Raw genomic sequence first — 24,307 nt, forward strand, 5'->3', positions numbered from 1 at the left:
TAACCTGGCACCGAATTTTTATCTGTTGTTGGCCGTCATTGCACCCGCCACCGCTTCGATGGTGGACGACGGTTGTTGCGGCGCGCGTCTTTCTCTCCCTCTTCTTTTTCTTTCTTCTCTATTTTCTCTTCTATCCGCACGAGGCAAAGGAGGTGGCTCAGCTATAGAGGAGAAACGAAGTTGCACCGTCTGTGTGCTGTGCGACGTCAGTGCTGTTGTTGTTGAGGCTGTAGGCAGGAGAAAATGCACGGGCCTCTACTGCATTTTCTCCTTCCTACAGCCTCAACAACAACAGCACTGACGTCGCACAGCACACAGACGGTGCAACTTCGTTTCTCCTCTATAGCTGAGCCACCTCCTTTGCCTCGTGCGGATAGAAGAGAAAATAGAGAAGAAAGAAAAAGAAGAGGGAGAGAAAGACGCGCGCCGCAACAACCGTCGTCCACCATCGAAGCGGTGGCGGGTGCAATGACGGCCAACAACAGATAAAAATTCGGTGCCAGGTTAGCCCCCGCCGCTAGCGACGTCAAATGCGCTGGTCACGTGGTATTATTTGTATTTCGCGGGCTTTCTTTTGAGCCCACAAAAAAAGATACACGTGAGACTTTATCGCAATTAATGGAAAGCGGGTTTCTGAAGGTGCTCTACAACTTTCCAATTCACATTTTTCTGGTCTAAGCTGAATATTTATTAAATTAGAAAAATTAACATAATTAGCCAATTAAGTAATTGCGAAACAAAAAAATGACTGTAGTGCGCAAGCAGGCTGGTAGTTGTATGCAACTGATTTCACTGACCTACCTCAAATATATTATTTTGTAACCCTTGGTTCAAGTTAGCTGGGGCACCCGGTATATGGTACCCGAATTAATCAAATTTTGCTCACTTATCGAACCCGGAGTACGTATACCCGGGTCCGATCCCGACCGCCGGCGGCTGCGTTTCGATGGAGGAGAAACGAAGTTGCACCGTCTGTGTGCTGTGCGACGTCAGTGCTGTTGTTGTTGAGGCTGTAGGAAGGAGAAAATGCAGCATTTTCTCCTTCCTACAGCCTCAACAACAACAGCACTGACGTCGCACAGCACACAGACGGTGCAACTTCGTTTCTCCTCCATCGAAACGCAGCCGCCGGCGGTCGGGATCGGACCCGGGTATACGTACTCCGGGTTCGATAAGTGAGCAAAATTTGATTAATTCGGGTACCATATACCGGGTGCCCCAGCTAACTTGAACCAAGGGTTACAAAATAATATATTTGAGGTAGGTCAGTGAAATCAGTTGCATACAACTACCAGCCTGCTTGCGCACTACAGTCATTTTTTTGTTTCGCAATTACTTAAGTGGCTAATTATGTTAATTTTTCTAATTTAATAAATATTCAGCTTAGACCAGAAAAATGTGAATTGGAAAGTTGTAGAGCACCTTCAGAAACCCGCTTTCCATTAATTGCGATAAAGTCTCACGTGTATCTTTTTTTGTGGGCTCAAAAGAAAGCCCGCGAAATACAAATAATACCACGTGACCAGCGCATTTGAGCGCCGCGATTGTGGTGCTCTCAGTCGTGGTTTGATCGAACGAAATCAGCTGCGGCCGTGACCCGATTGTCCCGTTGCAGCGGCAGGCAGAAATGTTGGCGATGGTTGGAGTGAGCTCGACCTCGCCCGTCGCCACCGCGACCTTGGCCAGGCCTACGCACCGCAGCAGCCTACATCACGACAGGCGGATGACGATAAAGAACCGGCAAATGAAGGTGCAGCGCTAATTTTAGTCGAGTCACATGATGTCATCTCGCCCCTTTACCCAAGCCTGTATGCGCAGATTCAATGGCTGATACCTTATCGCTCATCCGTTTGTGGTGACGTTCGCTGATGGGAGAGAAGCAGGCCTTGTTAGAATCTCCGTGGTGTCGGCTCGCCGCTCTCGCCGCTACTTGCACCGTCACGTGGGCCGGCTGTCTGACGCGGGCGAAGAATCCATTGCAGGCATATCGACCTGCCACTTTAACGGAGCCGAGACACAGCCGCCGCTAATTTCGTTCGCACAAACCACGACTGAGAGCACCACCATTGCGGCGCACAAATGCACTAGTCACGTGGTATTATTTGTATTTCGCGGGCTTTCTTTTGAGCCCAGAAAAAAAATGATACACGCGAGACTTTCTTTATCGCCATTAATGGAATGGGGGTTTCTGAGCTGCTCTACAAGTTTCCAATTCACATGTTTGGTCTAAAGTCGATATTTAAATGAGAAAAATTAACAATTAGCTAATTAATAATTGCAAGACAAAAAATTGCCTGTAGTGCGCAAGGAGGCTGGCAGTTGAATGCAATTGGTTTCACTGACCTACCTCAAATGTATTTTGTATCCCTTGGTTCAAGTTAGCTGGGGCACCCGGTATATGCTGTGAACCGCGTATAGTAATTTGTCTTGCACTCATTACAAAAGAAAATACTCGACCAAGAGTTGGGCATATGCATCTGTAAAAATAAGAATTAACAGTTCGTCTAATTACCTAGCTGTGAAGTTCACGTTTGATGTGTGACAAAACAGCACGAGGGTATATAATGGTGATTCTATACTGGTTACAAATAACTATATGCGTAATCTTTGCACAGTAATTAATGGTACTAAAGAAACACTGAAACTGCTTTCCATGCCCAAAAAAGTTCTGAGGGGGTGCAGACCGCTATGAGATAAAGCTCTTATTCGTGTATGAAAGGCAGTGATTTTCCGGGACACATCCCAAATTATAGCATCAACCAGTCATTTTTCCGACAGACGTGTTCAGGAGGCGTGGCGCAGCATGCTTCGCGGTCATTTTTGGCTTTTAATAGAGAGATTTAGCTTACCACGATCCGCCATTGTGACCCTCTACAGCGCGTGGGCGGGGCGCATAAGCTGATTGGTCCAGACGTGCGCCATCTATCGCCGTCATGAGGTTCTGGGCATGCGCAGTGTAACACGCAGTGGCAGATCACGGTAAGCTAAACCTCTCTATTTACGTCGTAGTGGAGGACTCCGGGCAATATCTACCATGCACCTGAGGTTCTTTCGCTAGCGTTGTACGTGTTTCCCCGATCGAAAGTGCAACCAATCTGAGCCACCGCGGGGAGCCCGCGATCGGCAGCAGTCAGTTGTTTGGGCTTTGCATAATGTCCCAAGGCGGCGGCTAGTGCACCCTGCTGGGGTTCTTTAACGTGCACCGTCGCACGTTCAGGTTCTTGCCACTGAAAATTGCGGCCGCGGCCGCGCTGCCGGTATTTGATCTCGCAATTCCTTAATTCGATTAGCAGCCGAGCTTCATATCCACTGAGCCACCGCGGCGGGGCAGCATGCAGTTTCCGTGTTTGATGAATGAGTAGTTTCCGGGCCGGGTGCCTGGACTCGGATGTACAGGTGAACATGATCGCACGTGCAGTCAGTTACGAAACTTCGCTTAGTGCGTGCGCTCTTGTGTGTGTGTGTGTGTGTGTGTGTGTGTGTGTGTGTGTCAGTAAAAAATCTATGGGTCCAATTGGAAATTTCCCAACTGAAATGAATTGGTGAAAACCAATGTGTTTTCGCCATCCATTGGGCCTGACCATTTGATATAATAGTGCTTCCAATTGGAAATAATTGGTCACCCATGAAGACCAAATGGTTCACCAACTGAACTCAAATGGCATACCCGAGCTCAAATGGTTTGAACTCACATAGCTGAAAAAAAATGGGGATGCAATTTTAATGTTTTCTGTCGAGGAGTCACAGCTGGGGAGCCGACATTTATACAAGTGGAATTAAATTACAAGTTTTTACAGAAATCATGAGACTATATAACATGCATCACACAACTAAAACAAATTCGATGTGTATATATCCATCCATATTGCAAAGTATCCTGTGTATATCCACAGGATACTTTGCAGACTTATATACTCGTTGAAAAGGGCTGCTGGGAGTCCAGTGACACATATATCTCTGTTATTCATAGTATTCAGAACTTAGAACAGTGTTTTCATGCCCTGTCGCATTTCAATCACTCCATTTTCCGCACCCTCCTCCCGCAACGTGGCGGGCTTGGTTAGGCGAAAATCCTAACTGGTCCGACTGGTTTAAACGTAATTTCCAGTTCATCTCAGTTGGATAACAATGGATCCCCAAATGGAATTCAACTGGGATCAACTGGAAATTTGTTCCTTAAACCGGTTAGACCAGTTAAGATTTTCACCTATAAAACATCTGACCAGCTGAAAGATCAGTTGGTCTTGCATGTGACCATGGCACAGAACATATTTCTTGACGCTAATTAGTAATGCGTCAAATAAAGTTGTTTTGTCCTTCTCCTCTTTGTTATTCAGAGCTAACTTATTTAATTATGCCTGCACTTACAGTGGACACGATAAAAAAGACTATGCGGCATACACTTTTTATAAGAACTTAAATTTTTCACTGTTGTCTCTTCATAAAGGTGTATATATGTATATCAGTTCAGTTCAGTTCAGGCGTTCAGTCGTGTCCGACTCTTCGTGACCCTATGGACCATGTCACGCCAATATATGTATATATATATATATATATATATATATATATATATATATATATACGTACACATCTCAGTCAAGGATATCGCTGATTTGACTTTCCCAATTGGGAATGTTTCCTTAGGATGTCAAATAGAACCGATGGGAAGTTGGAAGCCCATATATTGGTTTCAATTGGGCATCCCAATTGGCACTGAAGGCATATCCCAATGGGATTGAAGAAACCCATTGGGCTTCCCAATAAGCCCAATGGGTTTATTCAATCCCAATTGGGATGCCAATTGATTTCTTCATTCCCAATTGGGAGTCACGAAACCAACTGGGCATCCAAATTGGTATTGAAACGCATTGGGTTTCCCAATTGAGAGTGAAGAAACTAATTGCATGGGTTGAACAGTATGCCGACTGGACAAACCATTTGGGATTGGAAGAACCAATTCAATCTGACTGGTCATCTCAATTGGACCCATTGATTTTTTTTTTACTGGGGTACACGTGTGTGTTACCCATGGTTTGTGGCTTATGAATAAATGAAATGATGTAATTCTACTCCCAAAGCGACTTGGGCTATGAGAGATGCTGTATAGTGGAGGACTCCGGAAATTTCGACCGCCTGGGGTTCTTAACGTCACTGACATCGCACAGCACATAGGCGCCTTGCATATATATATATATATATATATATATATATATATATAAACAGCCGGTCCTAATTTGTCGAAATTATATGGGGCAAGTGCTTCACTACATGATCAGCAATTCGGGATGTCCAGGAGGCCCGCGCGACGGCGGAGAGCTTCGGGCTCCCTGTGCCGACGCGGGAGCTGCCCTCTACACCTGGCGCCTAGCTGAGTGTCCTCCAGGATCCCTACTGTGGGAAATAAAGTTTTACTACCAAACCAACACTCGCGGTTTAAGTATAAGACCACTGTAAGTCAGCGTAGTTTTAGTAGTTTTTTTTTTTTTTACCTCTATGGCGTTCTTGTTGATAATTCACAAGCATTTGATAACGAAATCAGTTGAAAATTGTTGAAAAGAGCCGCAACAGCCGTAGAGGTAATTATGAGGTAAAAGAAATGCGCTTCAGAAAGTAATGTTTTCAAGGACAGAATGTCCTCAGTTTTTGTGTCTAGATGGCGTAACAATCTGGAAGTAAAAAAAAAAAAAAGCATTGCAAAACTTTTTTTTTTTTTTTACAGCAAAGTTTGCCAACTAGTTTTGATCAGATAGCTCTGCTTTTTAACGGTCCATTCTCCTCGTTTACCGTACCTCGTCCAACGTCCAGCACTGCAGGAATTGTAGGCCCCTGAGCCTGGGTTCTGAAACCCCTGAGCCAGCTGCCTTGAGCAGCCACTCTCAGCGCCCTCTGCGATATGCGCTTCCGGCACTTCTGATTATTTTGCGTCACTTCCTTAGTCATCGTGACGTGCACGGCAGTCAGTCTTGCTTGGTGTCGGTCTTCGCTTACGGCTGCCTGCCACACAGTTGCGAGGCGCCCAAGCCATACGTGGTTCGATCGTGTGTGTGCTCGCCGTGGTGACCGCTTCGTGATGGCAAGCAAGTCTGAACGCGAAAGGCAAAAGCAGATACAGGACAAATGCCAGGCCATTCTAGGGCAACTCCTTCGCGAAGAGGACAACAAGTACTGCGTTGACTGCGACGCCAAAGGTTCGTGCTAGACTTGTAGCGAGTTTTATTCACTTTCTGTTCACAAGGCTTAGAGCAGTTGCTGTTTCACTATCGGAAGGGTTCGTCTTCCCCTGATGTAGGACTTTAAACGCTTCTCAACCGCTTCAGTTACCTTGCTTCCTGAATAATTTCCTACTGTAGCCGTACGCGGGTTGCCAAATCGGTCGCGCGCTGCTGGCGAGGGAAATAGTGGGGAGGGAGGTGGATGTCCTCGCTGTCGTCATGTGTGCGCGCTCAGGGAAACCAAATCGCTTATCCAGGGGGTGTGTTCCCGAGAATCCTGTATGTCAGTCTGTTTCCGTTGTGGCTACTGCGGCCCTCGTTCTAGTACCGCTGTTTCCACAGCGACTGAAGAAAACAAGCTCGCGTTTCACTAGGGGCGGTTGACGCCGCTGTGGCGGACAGCATTTCGCGCACACTCGTTTTATCTGCCAGTTGGGCGAGCATGCTTACATACAGCAATATTGATCAGTTTTCTCATGCGGTCACGCATAAGCTGTTGCTCTGAGCTTTTATTGCATTCGTGAATCTTTTCTACGAGTACGTAAAGATTGCAATGACGTGAAGATGCTTCTCTAATTGTTGTTGGCTTGGCTGGACACTGAATTTACCTAGCAGGCACTGAAAAGTCGTAATCTAAAATACGCGTAACAAGAACTGCCATGAATTAAAAGAAAGCATTTATTCAACGTGCATTCTACCGTACTGTTGCGCTTTATTTTTAACCCGCTTAGGTCCGCGATGGGCATCTTGGAACCTGGGCATGTTCCTTTGTATCCGCTGTGCGGGTATTCACCGGAACCTCGGTGTCCACATATCTCGGGTCAAGTCGGTGAACCTGGACACCTGGACCCCGGAGCAAGTGGCCGTAAGTACAAAGCAATATTTACTTCCGTCGTTGAGTGCAGTGCCCAGTTCACTTACTGGCCTCTTCAGCTAATTCGATGCATCGGGCATGACCACAGTTTGACATTTGAAGACAAAACTTGCTAGAAACTAGCACCTAGAATGATTCGGAGGTCACGCGCGCGCATTCGGCCCTGCAGTACTCGTTTTATTTTTCTTTCCTACAGTCTGTGCTTTGACGTCCGCTACGTAGCATGCTTTCATTGCGGCCTTTTTGTCGCGTCCCGAACAGCTGCCGCCACGCAGCGCCAGACGGCAATGTTTTACAGCGCCATGTTATCAGTGTCCGCTCGATGAAGTGTTTTGAGGCATGTTTCAGGCGCCAAGGTGGGGCAGCCTTCTGCTCACGCCTTTGTAATCATGTCAGGCTGTTTTTCTGTTTCCCGGGCGAACTCATGCGGAAGCAAGCTGTCAGCTGGAAGTGACACAATCAGGTCTCCCAGACTACAAAGCAGTTTTAATTTTGAACCGATATTTGAACTTGCTGTAGGCACTTGAGTTCGGTCTAGCCTGCCCTGTAAACTGGTGCCCTGTTACAAATCACTGAGGATCTCGCGAAAGTTTCTTTGTAGAACTGCCTTCTTAATGTCACCTCCTTGTCATTTATCCCCTCTGAATTTTAGGCCAGCTTTGTGTCATCTGGTGACTTGTTTGGGAGGTCCACATATTTCAACATTGAATGCTCCTTTACCACACTGCTGACAAGTGCTGTAAAGGAGAAAAAGCATGCTCCTGAAAATTTACTTGATTTAGTAAAAGTAGAGCATGTCCTAAGCATGTCATTCAATTTTCTGCCTAAATCTTTGTAAGCAGTGCTGTGTCCGAATGCTGTGATAATTTCTTAAACGTGGCTGTTCTCCTCCGCAAAGGGCAGCAGTTAAAATATTGTATAGTACTACGGTTCCCAAGCACCCGTGCTTGGCCATGTGTAGCATAACCATGTTTGGTAGAAAGGAGAGATGCTGGTGGTAGAGCCAGCGCTGAGAATTTTGACCTCTAAGGCCCCCCGGCGAAGGTTACGTGCCCACGCTTCCTGTAGACAGCACCTCCAGGCTGACCTGACCAGGGGAATTGGCAGTCTCCTTTTCCTATCTTCCCCACTTTTATTTTCCCACCTTCTTTCTTATAAGTGTCATGTCTCCTCCTCTTTTCTTTTATTTTTCTTCTTTCAAATGGCGAGGGTTAACCTTGTAAGGCTAGCAGTTGTTAGTTTTTGAAACAGTTTATTGACGTTTTGGCTGTGGATTCATCGTATTAAGACAAAGATATGAGCAGGTTCCATATGTCACGTTCACAAAGTCAAAAAGCTAGCTTGCGGCAGCCTATTAAAGGTGCTGCTTAACTGTCGGCGTGAAAACCTGGCTGCAGTCGCATCTTTTGGAGACTTCCTTCACAATGCCTATACTGGCCATTGTAGTTTGTGGGGCTGTATCAGATGACAAAATTGACTGATGCTCATTTCATATATCAGCTACATTTTGCTGCAGTGAAGCTAAAGGATAGTGCAATATCTTTTTGTGGCCATTACATTTTTGCTTGGTAAGTACCTTGCTACATTTCGAGAGGAGCTATATTTTGTTTGATATCTATTGCTGTTTAGTAAACAAAGCTGTATTTTGTCCTGCTGAATATATTACTGTCGATTTATGCGACACAAGGCCCCGCTCATTGTTCATGTGCATGCCATCGAAAGTAAATCGTATAACAGGCCTTTTTCGGTTCTGCATTTTAAACCTCTGGAGTGTTTTATAAATTAGCTTCTGTGGCCTCAGCTATTTCTCTTTATTTTTGTACCTACATCAAAGTTGGGGTGAAATTGAAATCTGTGAATGTGTGCTCTGCTGTTGTACCACAGACTAAGAGTTATTTTCTTACTACACTTACGTAGCATGAAATTAAATCATGAGGCTGATTGAATTGGGCCACCAAGAAAGTTGTTAGAGCTTTCTCTTGTTTTTGTAGTGTTTTAAGGGCCTTGCAAGTGAGCAGAATAATGAAGTGTGTGTGGCATTTGAAGCTTAGCTCACTTTGTTGGGCGGAGGCAGAACAGAGGCCTGCGCACGCCTAAAGCTACTGCACGAGCAGATCGGCCAACTGCTGTCCAGTGCTGATTAATAAGCCTTTGTGCTTTTCTCTGCAGTGCCTGCAGCAAATGGGCAACAGCAAGGGGAGGGCGGTCTACGAGGCTAACCTACCTGACAACTTCAGGCGACCGCAGACAGATTCGTACGTTTGTCCTTCACTTTTCTGAGAGTCTGTGACGGGGGCCCCTGGTGATGCGTGACTGTGCACGCCAGGTGTGGCTGCGTTTAGTCCCACTTTGAGAGCAGGGCGTCTCTTGAGCAAAACTTTTATTCAATAGGTGCGTTTTTTTGTAAAACGTTTATTGCGACTGTTTCAGTGTTCAGAAATTTGACGGGGCATTATGAACGCAAAGCACATCACTCAAGCAGGCAGAGTAGTGAAACTTTGGTAATCCAAAGTTTCGCTATTCTGTTGAAGAAAAGTTCTGTAGTCGACACAGTCGTCAAAAACAAAACAACGGAACAGATTTATTGTCCCTTCGTTTACAACACTTGCTCGCACGGCGTAGAAATGTTTTTCAGCAACAGATCCTTGGTTTCTTGAACGTAGCAGCACCCTTGCTTTTTCTTTTTCCTTTCAGTGTCAGTATTTAGCTTGCACTCGTGAGCCAAGCAAATCCAGGCTGTGACCTTCCCAAATTCGCTTCGAGCGTGATCTGTTTTCGAGCTGTGCAAGTTTTCTTGCGGGTAAATAACTATGATGGATAACAGATCTGGGAAAGGGATTAAACTTCACAAGTAGTATTTGTTACTGCACTTCCAGTTCAATGTGAAAGTGCTCTCTGAAGGGACACAAAATTACTGATAAACTTGCAGATTAACTACTGATTCCCTCCTCCTTTTTTTTTTTTTATGCCCCCACTCAACGCGAGCCTTCTGAATCAAAGGAAATGAGAGATCAAATTGATCGGCTTGTTGACCAGAGGCATTTGATTTGCGATAGTTTTCAGTATGTGGCATCACTGAAAACTTTACCTTGTTATGTCATGAGGTCCTCTTTGAGCATGGCGTCAACATGAATGATCGTGAGCGCACGTTTGACTTGCTCCTTTGCGGCATCGTACAGGTCGACTGTGTGGACTGGGGAAATGGGTGCTGCTGCACTGCATTCTCATATTTCTATTATTTCTAAGACATGTAAAAGTGATAGTCTCGAATGCATGCTTCAATTAGTGGAGTTCTCGGGGGATGTTGCTATGTGTTTTGCACATGTGGTTTTCCTGCTCTATGTAAACAGGCTTCGTGTTCTTCTATAAGGCCTTTCATATCCCCTTGCAGTGCCTTTTATTTTCTTAATGTTCAGCATTGTTTTCGGGAATTCAAGGATACTGACTGCATTTAAATCCCTGGACAGAATGGCTGAGCTATTTTGTCTAGAAATAATAGGTTTTCTAAATCAAGGAAGAGATGGAAGTCACTAAAGTTGCTCAGCACACATAAAGTTCTTGCCACTTCAACATGCCACCTCAACGTGGGGTGGCATGTTGGCAATACTTAAGAATTCTGAGGTTGATTTTTTTTTTTGTTGTCGAAGAATCTTCGGATGGTAAAGAAAATAATTGGGTATAGAATTTTGTGAATGTGGAAGTTTGCGGCATGCATGGATCCTTAATTATTTGAGCCGTTCATATTATTTGGCAGAATTGCGCTTTTCAGACTTTTCTTGATAGTAGAATGTAACGGATGTCTTTAGGCGACATGTTTCTCTGCTGTGCGCCTCTACATCCTTTTTGTGCTGTATTCACTTTCGGTGCTTTGCATTGAAAAAAAATAATTCTCATAAAATGTTCACTTGCAATAACTTGTCAAAATTGCCGTAGTAGTGTTGGGTATTTTAGAGTTTGATGAAGTCTTCCTCTTTGCAAAATAAACATTTTGCACTTTTCGCTCCCAGGTCCCTAGAGGCCTTCATTCGTTCAAAGTATGAACAGAAGAAGTACATAGCCAAAGAGTGGGTCCCACCTCCTATGCCACCACCTGCAGTGAGTAATTTTGCTTCATTTGTCATTTGTGGAATAATGTGCTCTGAAATCATTCACTTTCTCTCTTGAAGCTCAGCCTTGTTCGTGTAAAATGTGTTTCTAAACTTTACAAAGACTGGATAAGTTTGTAAATGAGAGGATAGCTGTAGAATGTTTTTGGTGCCCCCGCTCTTATGTTGGAAGATAGAATTCTTTTGCTGTTTTTTGTTTTGTTTTTGAAGCATCAGATGCGTTTTTATACCGGTTGCAATGCCAGGTCATTGCTAGTGCAGTGTGTTCTTGTTCTGTTCCTCTGTCATTTCGAGAGTGATGTAGACATTCAAGATTTATGTTGTGAGCTTGTGAAACACTGCAATCACTGTTGCTACACTAAAGCGTCAGATGCTGCAAGTTCTTTGCTCTGACTGGTTACAAAGAGCAAGAAGCTTGGGCTGTCAACTCACACTTGGGCACACAGCACCTCACTTGGTTGTTGGCCAATTTTTTGTCAAAATTGTCAATTTGCACTAGTCTGTTTTATGTCAAAACTAGTGCTTTGGTATACGTATACATTTGACAATCAATGGGTTTGGGGGGCCAGTAGAAGGAATACATAAGCTTAGATTTAGTGGTGTACAACAGTAGATTAGTATTACAAGGCAACGTATACAGCTCATTTTGCTTAAAAGCAGCCGTAAATGGTAGTCAGAAAAAATCCTGATTAGCTGACAGGGCCATGAAGTCACAACTACATCATCTCGTGCGGGAACTGCACACATCTCGCATTCAAAAATTTTTCAGAAATTTGGGGAATAAAAAGGTGGTGAAAGGTGCTATCGCGGCTAGCCCGTAGGTGAAGCTTAGGCGTTGGCCTAATTTTTATTACTGCTTTGTCACATTTGCAGTGCTCTAGCAGAAAGTGGCTCCTAGCCGTTGTCGGTATGTAGCCGCGGAGACAAGCTATATGTCAGGGTTCTCCGCTAGCAGAGGCGTGCGTGCGAGGCACAACCAGTGTTGATCGTTACGCACTGGGTGAACACGGATGCTTGTTTGATTTTAGTTTGACATCGAGGAAGACCGTCGAAAGGAGAAGGATAAAAAGCGGCCCAAGCAGAAGACTTCGAACACCGATATCCCAGTGAGTCTGGAGCTGTTTGACGTTGACAATTCCAGTGTGTTCAGTTCCGAGCTCGTTCAGGCTGTTGTGGTTTTTAAACAAATTACCCAATGAAAAAAATTGGCTAGGCTGCCTTGCCTACTGCGGGAGAATTCTGGCTAGGATTATGGTACTCTAGAATGAGTAGTGGGTTCAGGGTGCAGCCGCGAGTGAACGTCTCGTGCTGACGATGACCGCATGAAATGCGCCTTGTACGTTCTATGTAGAATTGTCAGAAAAATAAATAAGGTTCCATATTTTAACTTACTTCCCATATAGGTGTTCTTATACACAAGGGTTGTCGGTGGATTAACAGGAGTAAACGACGTAGCAACCATCAGGCCATAGCTCAATGGCGCGGTTGCGCGGCTACGAGAATGCAACACCAATGATTCGGCTTCCTCTGTTTTACAAAGCCACAAAGTTAGAAAGAATAGCAAAGCACTGCAAACACAGCAACAGAAAAAGCTGCAGGTGACTTGGTGACTCATAGGCAGTGCGGGTGTGGCAAGCCTTACAGCCTACGCTACAGCAGTGCCACCAGCAGTGATCAGAGACCTATCGACACTGCCTCCTCACCGCATCGTATGGAACGCACCATCCCTGAACCTACTCCTCATATTCTAGAACATATACTAGGATAAATGTATTTTTTCTTGACTAGATTTTCACCCAGAAAAATCTGCATTGCAGCAGAAATATGGTTGTGTTTCATAGAAAGTTGATTGCCATATTTATTTTTTGCAGGTTATGTAAATTGGGGGGTGGGTTCATTGCAAAGTGTAGTGCTGAAAATATATCCTTCCAGAAACTGAACACATGAATTCATTACTCAGATAATTATGATTCACATAAATTTAAGGATACCTTGACTGCCAGCAAGAGAAATGAGTCGCTGGCTTCGATGTCGGATCACTGCGCAAATTAAGAAAGTTGTTGCAAAATATTTCGACAGAAAGTGTGACAAGTTCAGATGTGTGAATATGCCACTCTCATTGAGAACAGGTTAACACTTGGTTTGCTTTACCTGTTTGTTTTCTTGAAACATTGTATTTGCCCTTGGTAATTCTGCCATGGAAGAAATTGATGCAGAGGTTAGAGCACTGTGCCACATGCAGGCGCCGGCGGCGGCAGCAGGAGGAGGAGGAAAGGTGGCGCTGCCAAGGCCCCAGGGAAATTCAACGCCGGCCCCCAGCCCGGTCGCCAACACGGCAGTGGCCTCTCAGAACACAGCAGACTTGCTTGGTCTTGGTAAGTTTCCAGAGAAAAAACTTTTTTACCTGAAGCTTGCATGCGAGAAAAATCGGTAGTCATCGAAACAAAAGAAGGCTTAGGAAATTTGTTCCCCCTGGTAAAAATGACCTGTATATAAACTGATATGTTACTACCGTATAAAACAGAATATAGGTTGAAATATTTTCTCAAAAGAGGCAAGCTGAAGTCTCCCCTAGTCTTATATAGCCGTCTTTAGCAGAATTGGAGGCACAGTCTGGCAGCAAGTGGCGAGCCTGCTCGTGAACGGACAGCCAAAACCGTATCGACATCCTGCAGTTGCTGGCATTGTTTTTCAGTCTCAAGCTCGTTTATCATCGCGTGCGCTCTTTCGTTTGACCTATGAGAGTATAAAATGCCTCTATTGCAATGAATAACTGCATGTTGTGCAGTTTACAGTGGCTTTCCGAAAAAGGTGATGTTCGCCGAAGCGAACGGCAACATGGCCGCTCTCTCAGCGACAGATCGGAGGTTCAACGTGCAGTGCCGCGAATAAAATCAGCTGTTTGCGTGCAGCCTTTCAAGAAATGCTGCGTGAGCAATACGCTTGATGGAACTAGATGACACACACACGGGAAGTGGTGAGCAGCAAGAAGTAGTGTTCAGACGACGCTGCTGAGATCGTTAGAATCGTTTCGTGAGATTGTAGCCCGGTGATGCAAGGACACGGCCGATGTAAATATATGCGCTTCTCCACTTTTCACTTCAAGGAAGGTAATGGGGTCGACCTTTATTCCCACGCGACCTATAATACGGTTTATACGGTAATTTCCCATTCTAGTCAATATCAGCATAAAGAAAAGCAATCTTTTGCATTCCTGGGCCTCAGTTGCTCTTGGCTTTCTTTAGTCGGCCCTCAGTTTCTCTCTTCCTGTGTGCGAGTTGTTCCATGCTCTTTTTGGAATATGGGCCCCAAGGTTAAAGTCTGTGTTGACACTTATGTGGGCTGGTTCGGTGCACACCACAGTTGTCGCCTAAAGTTTTACCTGTCCGGTGATGTATAAGAGAAGCACAAGATGAGCAGTCGGATAGATTTCTTATGTCTGATAGGTTTTGGTGATATACACTCAATTCATTATAACAAAATTACATCCATGGCTTTGTGCATTGCTAGGTCCAAAGTTGGGCATGTCTATATTAAAAGGCTCACTTGTGCAGAGGGATCTGATATCTAATCTTGATATGGAGCAACAATGCACAGCTGATTAAGCACCCACTTCATGCATTGTTTTAAGCATCAGCAACTTGGCAGCCTCTATTACAAAAGCAAGCTCTCTGGCCAATCAATACTGCATGAATGGCGATGCTCTGTGTACGGAATTCCTTTGCAATGGTTTGAAATCAGTTTTCAAGTCTCAAGTTGGGATCTTGTGGTAGCGTGTGCGTGCGTGCGTTGCTTCCTTTCTGGAAGGCGTGTTCCAGAATGCGCATAATGCCGTGGACTCAGACTTCAGCGTCAACTTACTTGCTCACAAAACGGCATGCTCCACTGGACTGGAATTTTTTTATTGGTATTTCTCTATTGTTTCCACGCATTTGCCAACCGCTGCTTTGATCAGCAGGGGACTGGCTTTGTGAGCAAAATGGGCATTTGAGCTTCGCAACAAGGGCAGATGCACAGTGGACACTGTGCTCTGTGTAGGTCGCGGATTACAGCGCAGCTTGTGCTATCTGCTGTTGCAGTGTGGTTGGTACTGTCTTGATGATGGGAAGGCCACGAAGGTCAAGGCAGTGAGCACTAGATCAGGCATGCGGGATAAGCCACTAAAGCTGTTCCACTAGGCGATAATGTTTGCTAGGCATTGTTGCATTGCAAAGGTGTTACATAATAGTTAATCATAATTGTCATAAACAGTGAAGAGTTGCAGGTCTATTGCAGACAACATTGCGAAGACAGCCATGGACTGGAAGGAAGAAATTGAGTCGGACAAGCAGTGACCTGTTCTGTTCAGTTTCTTTCCTCCAGTTCATGTTGTCTTGCGCACTGTTGTTGCTCGTGAATCTGTTCCAATTTACCCAACTTTATTTGGTAATCAAAGTTGTGGAACGTAACTTTTCTCTGCCTCTAATGAAAGGTGTACACCTTGGGAAAGTAGTGAGTGAGAGGGTACATAGTTCGGAAAAAAAAAAAACTAGTTGCGCCAAAAGCGGCTCTCAAACGCTGCATACAGGTCGGCCGAGACAGTGTTCAGAAAAACAGCTTGTGTCGTCCAAACGCGTGCAGACGTCGTTTCATCGGGAACCGGTGACCTCGCACAGCCGGCAGACGACCCATTTGACGAGTTCCTGAGTGCCGCTCCCGTCACGACCGCTTCCGCCACGACCCCCGTCACTGGTGTTTCGGACGCGTCCTCCGCCGCAGAAGAGAAGGCCTTCTTTGGCCAGACCACGCCAGCGGAGGGTACTACGACCCAGCGCAACGTGCTCACCAAGGAGTCGATCCTGTCGCTCTACAGCACATCTCAGCCGGCGCCTGCAGTCGGTGCTTATGGGGCAGTGCCGGCGGCCCCCGCAGGAATGCCAATGCCGGCCATCTATGGAATGGCTCCGGGTGAGTCTCGGCACCGCTGGTATCGGTATCATCATCTGTGCAGATAATTTTTAAGTGGTAATGTTAAGCTTGCTGCTCTGCAAAGAGTCCAGTGTCGGCGTTGATGGCGTTAGCGGCACTGTCAGCATGCCTCTGGCGGGTGGTGGTGGTGGTGGTTAATAGGTGACATGGCCGGTCACTGATTGGGATATCACGAGACCACACATCGTGGTAGTTGGCAGGAGTCAAGTTGTGACACGTGCTGTGTTGCTTCGCAGCTGCTTGCCTATGAAATGCTGCCTGGTATGCTCACAGTGTAGCAAAGCTAGGCTTTTAATCACGGATTTTCTTCAACTACAGAATACACGAGATGCAGGCACAACATTGGCAACTGTAATTAGATAGCATTTTTTTATAACTACAGATTTCTCTATCAAGTCTCGTACCAGCCGTCCTGTATCCAGGCAGTGTTCGAGCTAGGTTGCCTATCTTGCCATCATGCTCGCTGATCATGGTTCCCGGGATCAGGGTACATAAATGTGGGTGCATACTGTTTGGAATATTTTCGGTAAAAATTGTCTGCAGTGTTTCTTCCTGTAATTCCTTTTAAATGAAGCAGTGTTAGGTCTCTCTAAACACTTGCTCTTTTGATGGGCCCACTTTTTCAGGTGGGGAACATTTGAGTGTACAAGGTTCAGTCACTGTTTTTGAAAGCCATTTAGTAAGGGACAAACAGATGATCACGTTAGGCAGTTTTATGCTGTCATAAGGAGCAGCCTTAATTCCTGACAAGCAGTTTCTTGTGTTCTGTTGTGCGATCACAAAAGGAGCTTTGCTTCTCACAATGAGTCTGCTTGTCAGTCATGTGTGTCTGTTGCCTATTCACTAGCTAGTTAGAGCGACTGATTTTAACTGAAATTTTACGTTACATGCTGAAGAAAGCCTTAGTAGCCACCCAAGGTGGGTTGCTCAGAACACTTGCCTTTGCATCATTTATCAGTGGTGACCGCACGTGTCACCACTGGACTTGCGTTGCTCGGGTGTTCTCTGCAGTTCGAAGGCTTATGTGCTTTTGTTGTGCATTGATCTTGATTGTTTTTTCTTTTTTTGTCTTCTAAGCGTTTTATTGTCATTGCAGGAGCTGGCTACATGCCGCCAAATGCATTTCTTCAAGGCCTTGCATCCATGCCTGGAGGTGGCATGCACCTTCCTCAGGTATTGCAATCTTGATGGTGTGCTATCCTGCATTGTAAAAAAAAAAAAAAAAAAAAATGACAAAGCTGTCGGTGCTAAATAATTTGTAGCAAGATTTGGGGAATTTGCTTCAGTCATCTTTTTCCGCTCGACTTAGCGGTGACTCTGAGCAGTCTGGTGATCTTGTTAGGGCGTAGAATGGCCAGTCCCCTGTGTGTTCGTGGTAATGCAAGAATGTCGGCTGTTTGACAGTGGCCCTGTGTATTTCTGGAAGCCATTGGCAATTAGGTTGACTTCACCTCTGGAGCTGCTAGGCAAACCATGCTTTGACTTCTTCCACTTGGAGGTCCAGGTTCCTCTGTGCCTTGATCCTTTGGACCTTTGCAGTGAGGATATGTTGGAGGTAGCTTGTATCTGTAGATTACAGAATTTCAATGGCAACCAGTGCCCTCACTGAAAACTGAGCTCTTGGAAGCCAGTTAAGACAAATAATGATATGCAGGCATCGACACTGCCGGCTCATTTCGCAAGTAATGTCATTCAGTTCCAAATCGTGGCCCGTATGGCGGCCATGGAGTTCTTTTTGTTTTTTATTTCACTAGTTTGAATCTAGTATGGCAGCGGAAAACTGCTTCTTTTTCATATCCTATCATCTCTGCAAAAAATATGCATTCACCTATATAGTTGTAAAGAGCCAAGCAGTCATTTTTTCTCTTGGAACAAAATTAGGCTTTTATTTTTCTTTTTTTTTTTTCTTTTTATTAGCGAGGTATGCCACTTGTCGGTGTCTACTTTTCATTGGGTTTCTATTTATAGTTTTTGAAGTGCAGTGCTAGTACTGCCACCTGTGCTGCTCTGTAGCATCGCGGAGGGTAGACCTCGGCAGCAAAGTGTCCTTTTTGCAGCAGCAGCCGCAACAGCCGCACATGCCAGTGAGTGGCGATGGTCCCGCGGGTGAAGTGCCACAGTTCCACAGCAACCCCTTCCTTAGCAACAGTTACACAAGTCCAGTGGCTACACAACCTGCCAACTTCCACTTGCCTCAGGTAATTCACCAGTACCTGATAAATGGCCAACCGTGGGAGTGTGCGTGCGAATACTGAATAGCTGGTTGCGAAGCAAAAAGCGATTTCCAGCTACGGAACTGAAAAGTAAATTCTCGCTGACGTCACTCTCGTAGCCCGAAATGTAGTTAAAGTTGGACACATTTCGTATTGCACCGTAGGCTTTATATGTTTGTCACTGTTTATTGTGAGAACTTGGGAGGGGCATCAACCAACAGTTTACATAGCTCTTTGGTGATGCTGCATACCAGTGAGCAAGTCTGTTCCTGTGTCTGTTGAGTCTGTTCCTCAACGACAGTAGCAGCCATTGATGTGTCACCCTGCGTTGGCTTTCGAAGCTTGGGCTGAAAGTAGGGTAAATTTCCCAGGCTTTTCCAGGACAGACTTAATGAGAAAGGCAAAAAGTACTTGTGAAGGTGTGCTTTTTTGTACACGTTTTTTTTAAAGTGTGCTTCTCTGTAACGGCCTTTTTTGTACAAAGACCTCTATGGAGCTTAGCCGGACCAATTAGTGCAGTTTGCATTTCCGAGGCCAGGATGGGGATGGCAGTGGTAATTGCTAACCATCGTGTTATCAACTCTGTCACCTGTTCTTTGCCAGCTGTGTTTCCTACACTGCCAGTGAGAAGTGAAGCTAGCTGGGAGTCTTACATTTTTGCAGTTCGCAGTAATTTGGGTGCTTTGCATACCTTGAAACTCTGTTTTATTGAGCAGGTCAGTGGGGATGTATTGCATTTTAGTTTGGTTTGGTTTATGGGGTTTAACGTCCCAAAGCAACTCGGGGTCTGGAAATGTTGACCACCTAGGGTTCTCGAATGTGCACCGACATCACACAACCCATGGGTGCCTTGCTTTTCTCCTCCACCGTAAAGCTGCTGCCGCGGCCGGGATTCGATCCTGCATCCTTGGACAGAGAAGTTGAGCACCCTAACCACTGCACTACAGCATTGTTTAGTGTTTTTGTTTTTCATATCGCTACAATTAGGCAAAATCAGAAAATCATTCTTCAAACTGCGATGACCAGCAGTTTGTTGCATAGCAGATGTTATTTTGAATGTACAGCCGATGCACTCTTGCTTCACACTCTGGGAAGAAACTGAATTTTTAGTCTGTAATATTTCCTTTATTCAACCTACCAGTTTTTATTTATTTTTTTTTTTTTATTTTTTAATGCCTGTAGTATAGGGATAAGTAGCAAAATGCTGATAGTTCAGAACTTTTTGTTTTCATTGCCTGTGCAGTGCTGGATTAACTTTTGTCGATGCATGTGTGGCTTTTGCTGAGCAAGCAAACGACTGCTCGTGCCCTGTTTGGCGCTGCCACTGATTTGTGTCATCTCTTTTTATTCCAGCTGCAGCAGCAAATGGCTGGACTGCAACTGGGTGCAGCCAACAATGCGGTCTGGCCTCCTGCCGCCATGGGGCGCGTGGGTCCTTCGCCCTACGCGGTGCCTGCCAACATGGCTACTCCCTGGGCCACCCTCAGCACCCCTGCTCACCAGAGCCATACGCTCTCCACCAATCTGTGGCAGTGAGGCTGGTGGGTTCTGTGCAACTTTGGTCCACAGATATGGGTATACGTCGGGGCTCATATTTGGGAAGTATCCACTGAGTAAAGGTCCTCAAATTGGGTTGGATGGACCCTATGAGGTCTGCGAAGCCATTTTTGGAGTCCGTAATATCCCGTACCCCACCCCCACTTGCCAAGAAAAAAAAAAAACTAATGCGCTTTTCGGAGGCTAGTTTCGGAGGTCATTCCGGATCCGGGACCTCCTTCCCAAATTTTAGCAGCAAACTGCCGTAGATAGCTCCGGTTGGATTTTGTCACCCCTTCCCTACACCTTTCCAAACTATCTGTTTGCAGTATCCCGCATCCGCATGTTGCATATTCGGATTTTTGACTGGCATCGGTGGCTGTGTTGTGCCGTTTTAACCGGCCAATAAAGATCACAAAGTGCGAAGCTGCATATTCGTTCGAGTCACATTCGGGCCAGGTATCGCCATAGCTTTCATCATACTTCATCACGCCTTGCAATTCAGAGTGTCGTGGGACATCATTTTGTAACTGCCACTGGACCAGTAACTTTGCCTGAAGACTCGATCTCTCATACCCATGAAAGCTGCTAATTAAGCATCGCTTTCATCATCTGCGCAGCCATACGATTCCTTTGCGCGTACATGGCAGCCACCGCCTTGAGGAGATCATGTGCACTTCTTGCTGGCATGCCAGGCCTCGTTGGCTACGGCGATATCGAGCCATCGCAGAGTTGGTGCTTCGTTGCAGATTGCAGATCACATGATGCGGCAATGCCATTTCTTCTGCTCGCCTCCTTGTCCCTACATTTTTTTTTGTTTTTTAGGCCAGTAATTATGTGTGAATTTAAATATTCCATGTTTCGTGCCATGGTCACAGGCTCCTATGGGCTGTGTGACTGTTCCTAATAAGGTCCTTGGAGTCCGAAAAATCTTTCTGCTACTGTACAGTGTTGCGCAGTGAAGGATGCCATGATTTCCCTCCTGTCATTTCATAGCAGTTGTGTTGAGTTTCATATACTGTGCATGCAATAAGTCAATGATGGAAGTGGAAAAATTAGTCATTGTTGCCCTATTGTCATCACCAAAGCATGCAGGGTGTCTAGCAACCATAAAAACCAGGAATTGTCAGGGAAATTTCATTAGTGCAATGTCAGGGAAAGCATAAAAAATTTCGCCAAGTCGGGGATAATCGCACAATATATTCTGCAGTGCATTTTCATTTTAAGCTGGCGCACAGCAAGTATGTTATTCATGCATATTTTTTTTTTTTTTTCTTCTCTGCTCTGCTGTCTCGCCAATGCTCAAGGCGAAGCGCGATGTATTACTTTGACACCAGCGCATGGCTGAGCTGCCACAATAGAAGAACCAATGCACCCGTGAGGTGGGTATTCAATAAAACAAGTGGAAGATCTACGTGAGAGTTGTACGCAACAAGAAGCAGGAATAACCGCATCGGCAGCGGCCAGCGCGTAACTACAAGCACATGCGTGCAGCCCTATTGGATTGAATTGGCTCGGCTGTTTACAGGGTGGGCGGCTTACGTGCTCTGTGGCTGTTATCGGTGCGCTTTTAATTCTCAGTAAGCTTTTGACATTCTTAACGCCCATTAACACTAATGACAGCTTTTTTACTATTGTAAATTGCAGAATGTGGTTAATAGATAGCTTTCGTCTATGCCCATTATCATCAGCAGCTACACTTCTGAGCCTCTTCACTCGCTAGGGAAATTGAACTGAAATAATGAGGGAAAACCTGGAAAAGTTGGGGATTTTGAAAATAGTGATTTGCTAGACACCCTGGTACCTAAACCGCAGTGCAAGTTGTCTCCCCCACACTCCCCTTTTCAATAATTTCAACATTTTTTTCCAGTCCTTTAAAGTTTGAATGAATAAGCTTTTACTGTGAATACTTTTCTCTTCCTTCTTTAAACTTCGTAGCTTGATATGTTTTCTAATACAAGTGCACAGGTTGAATTTTGTAGACTAGCTGATAGGTAGCTTTGCTATATTGTTTCTTAAGCAGAAAAGCTTGGAGTAAATGCCACAACCATGTCCACTGAATCAGCTGACCAGTGAGTGCTTTGGGGGACTTGTATTAATACCTCTGTTACATGAACAATTTCGATCCTTATTGAGCTCGATCTGCATTCAGCTCAGTGCAAGTTGCAGTTGTAACACAACTTTCAAGTGCAATTGAGCCTGAGCCTGCTTGGCTCGAAGCCGCTTCCTCAATCATAGTTTTCAAGCACATTCAAGAGCGGCCGTCGCTACTCTCGACGCCATCTAATGCACACGAAGGAAACTTTTCAATGGTCATTCAAAACGACAGTATAGCACCGGGGTGCTTCAATCCTTGTTGAAAATATTTCAGATCGAGTAGGATTGGAAGTGTTCTTGTAAAAGAGGGATTATGCTGGTGACCAGGGTTGGATTGTGGCCCCACATACTGTTTCCAGTTGACGCGTTGAAATGTGTCGAATGTTCTCACCGCTGTTTGCCACGTGTGTTTGGTGTCTGCAGGTGCCTTGTAGAAGCAAAAATTGGCTGCATGTGCACTGCTCGGTCGTCACTTCTGTTCTTCCTCTTCCTCCTCCTTCTCCTCGTGATGGGCAGATGAGGCTTGCTGCCACGAAGGGCTGCCCGCCTTTACCACGATGCCCCTGCCTCCGAGCTTTTATGGGGCCACTGCCCGGAAGACTGAAGAAGCTGACGAGGGTGCCTGCACGAAACATGGAATCCCGGTTGCAAGAAGAAACGTTCTGTCCACTTTTGCGCTAAGTTATATTATTTATGCCTGGCTTAGTGAGGGAGGAAGTCAATGCTGCCACAGTGCCCACGACTAGTTTCTGAAGTTGTTTTCTTGAGCCTCCCAAACCTCCTTTCCCCCCCCCCCCCTACTTTTTTTCTTTAAGTGTGAAGTAACTGTACAGTTTTTCCTAGGACAAAAAAGTTACAGCTAATGTTGCTGTCTGTTTTAACTGACTGAAAAGGAGCTGCTAGGCTTTCTGCACTCCTAGAAAATGGAACCTGTGAATATATGAGGGAGGACTATGCTTTTGGGCTCATTCTTGTTCTTCACTCGGAGCTATGTTACCTTTTTTTTTTTTTTCGTACTGGAAAACTGACAGAACATCGTGTCCACAGCCATGTGGTATTTGTTTCATTTATATTGTTCTTACTATTTTTAACAATGTGTAGTTGTTGTCTGTTGCCCCCTTTACTTTTTTTTTTTGTCAACTTGCCCATTTAGCTCGACTGGCTTGAAACATGAGCTTGAGTAGGTAGAGCTTTAAGAATGGTAAACTCTTGATGTTTCGATGCCCGTGGGCTGTGTGCATTTTAGGAGTAACCTGGAAAGCTAGCGCAGAGATGTTGCAAAACTTGTGTTCAAGGCACGAAGCAACTTCAAAGAGCACTGTCCCTTTTTCGTGACTGAGCAAGCGTTTTGATAAAGCTGTAGCCGTCACTTTTATAATAGGTTGTTTTGCATGAATGGAAACTGTTGCAAGGTTTTTCAAGTGTGCTGTTGCATACATTCCACTTGTTGCATATTGCTTTGTTTTTTACGCAGTCTTGTCTGTACATAGGCAAATGAAATGGCTAATATCGCTTTGTAAACCTTTTTGTTGTGCAAGCTTTTCTTTTTTTTTTTTTTCAAGGAAGTAAAGTGACATTACGTTGAGATTCTTTTGTGTCAACTTCCTGAATGCTTGCACATTTTTGCATCATGTACACTTTGCAGTTCTCTACGTTGCCCTGCTGTGACATCTCAGCGGTTAGGGCACTCGTCTACTAAGCTGAGGACTGGAATTGGTCCCGGCTGTGTCAGCCACGATTCAGTGCAGGGGAGATCTCAAAAAGCCAGTGTACTGTGGGATGCCAATGCATGTTAAGGAACCCCAGATGTTCGAAATCAGATGGGATCTGCCACTGCGGCATCTCTCATGTACTGAATCACTTTGGGACATATGTAAAAAGCTGTGGTTTGTCTGATGCATGACAGTTTGAAAAGGATTGGAAGATTGGTTTGAATATCTAAAATGTTACTGCAGCAATGCATCATTCCAAGTTCATAACATTCTAGCATATTCTTCTCGTTAATAATAAGCAGCGTTGTTGTCGTTTACACAATACATACCTTGTGGGTGGGAGTCCTTGTCAGTTTTGTCGGTGGTCCCTTAAATCTCTCTAGCTTTAGGAACGCATACACGTTCATGCTGTTCAAGGAGGCTATGGCTGTTAGTGTGACTATTCCGGGTGGCCTTTCAGAAATTTAGAAAAGACTGACAATAAATAAATTAGAGTTCGTAATTAGGCCAGTAGTAAAGGCCATGCACAGGAAAAAAACAGATTTGTGACCACTGTTTGTGTGTTTGGTGCAGTTTTTAAGAAAACTGT

At 45.2% G+C, this 24,307-nt stretch overlaps 1 protein-coding gene across 3 annotated transcripts; it reads left to right on the top strand.

The window, feature by feature from the left end:
* The first annotated feature begins 5,925 nt into the window (after positions 1-5,925).
* On the top strand, positions 5,926-23,591 carry LOC146179022 (stromal membrane-associated protein 1). 3 transcript variants are annotated; one of them, XM_084578733.1, is made up of 11 exons: positions 5,926-6,188; positions 6,944-7,077; positions 9,256-9,341; positions 11,094-11,181; positions 12,221-12,298; positions 13,435-13,567; positions 15,813-16,139; positions 17,257-17,333; positions 18,218-18,358; positions 19,727-19,914; positions 22,430-23,591. In XM_084578733.1, exons 1-10 carry the CDS (start codon positions 6,071-6,073, stop codon positions 19,907-19,909), a joined length of 1,365 nt encoding a protein of 454 aa, XP_084434859.1. In that variant the 5' UTR covers positions 5,926-6,070; the 3' UTR covers positions 19,910-19,914; positions 22,430-23,591. The 3 variants fall into 3 exon arrangements, with proteins under 3 accessions (XP_084434859.1, XP_084434860.1, XP_084434861.1); XM_084578734.1 differs by having other exon boundaries at positions 22,523-23,591; XM_084578735.1 differs by having other exon boundaries at positions 18,221-18,358.
* The last annotated feature ends 716 nt before the right edge of the window (positions 23,592-24,307 follow it).

Source organism: Amblyomma maculatum, chromosome 9 (genome assembly GCF_055883805.1).
Source record: "Amblyomma maculatum isolate TAMU_Amacu chromosome 9, ASM5588380v1, whole genome shotgun sequence".
NCBI classification, from domain to species: domain Eukaryota; kingdom Metazoa; phylum Arthropoda; class Arachnida; order Ixodida; family Ixodidae; genus Amblyomma; species Amblyomma maculatum.

Coding starts and splice junctions, on each gene's coding strand:
- LOC146179022 (XM_084578733.1), top strand. CDS start 6,071: ATGGCAAGCAAGTCTGAACGCGAAAGGCAAAAGCAGATACAGGACAAA. Junction 11,182..12,220: donor CTCCTATGCCACCACCTGCA/GTGAGTAATTTT, acceptor GTTTGATTTTAG/TTTGACATCGAGGAAGACCG. Junction 18,359..19,726: donor CCAACTTCCACTTGCCTCAG/GTAATTCACCAG, acceptor TTTTTATTCCAG/CTGCAGCAGCAAATGGCTGG.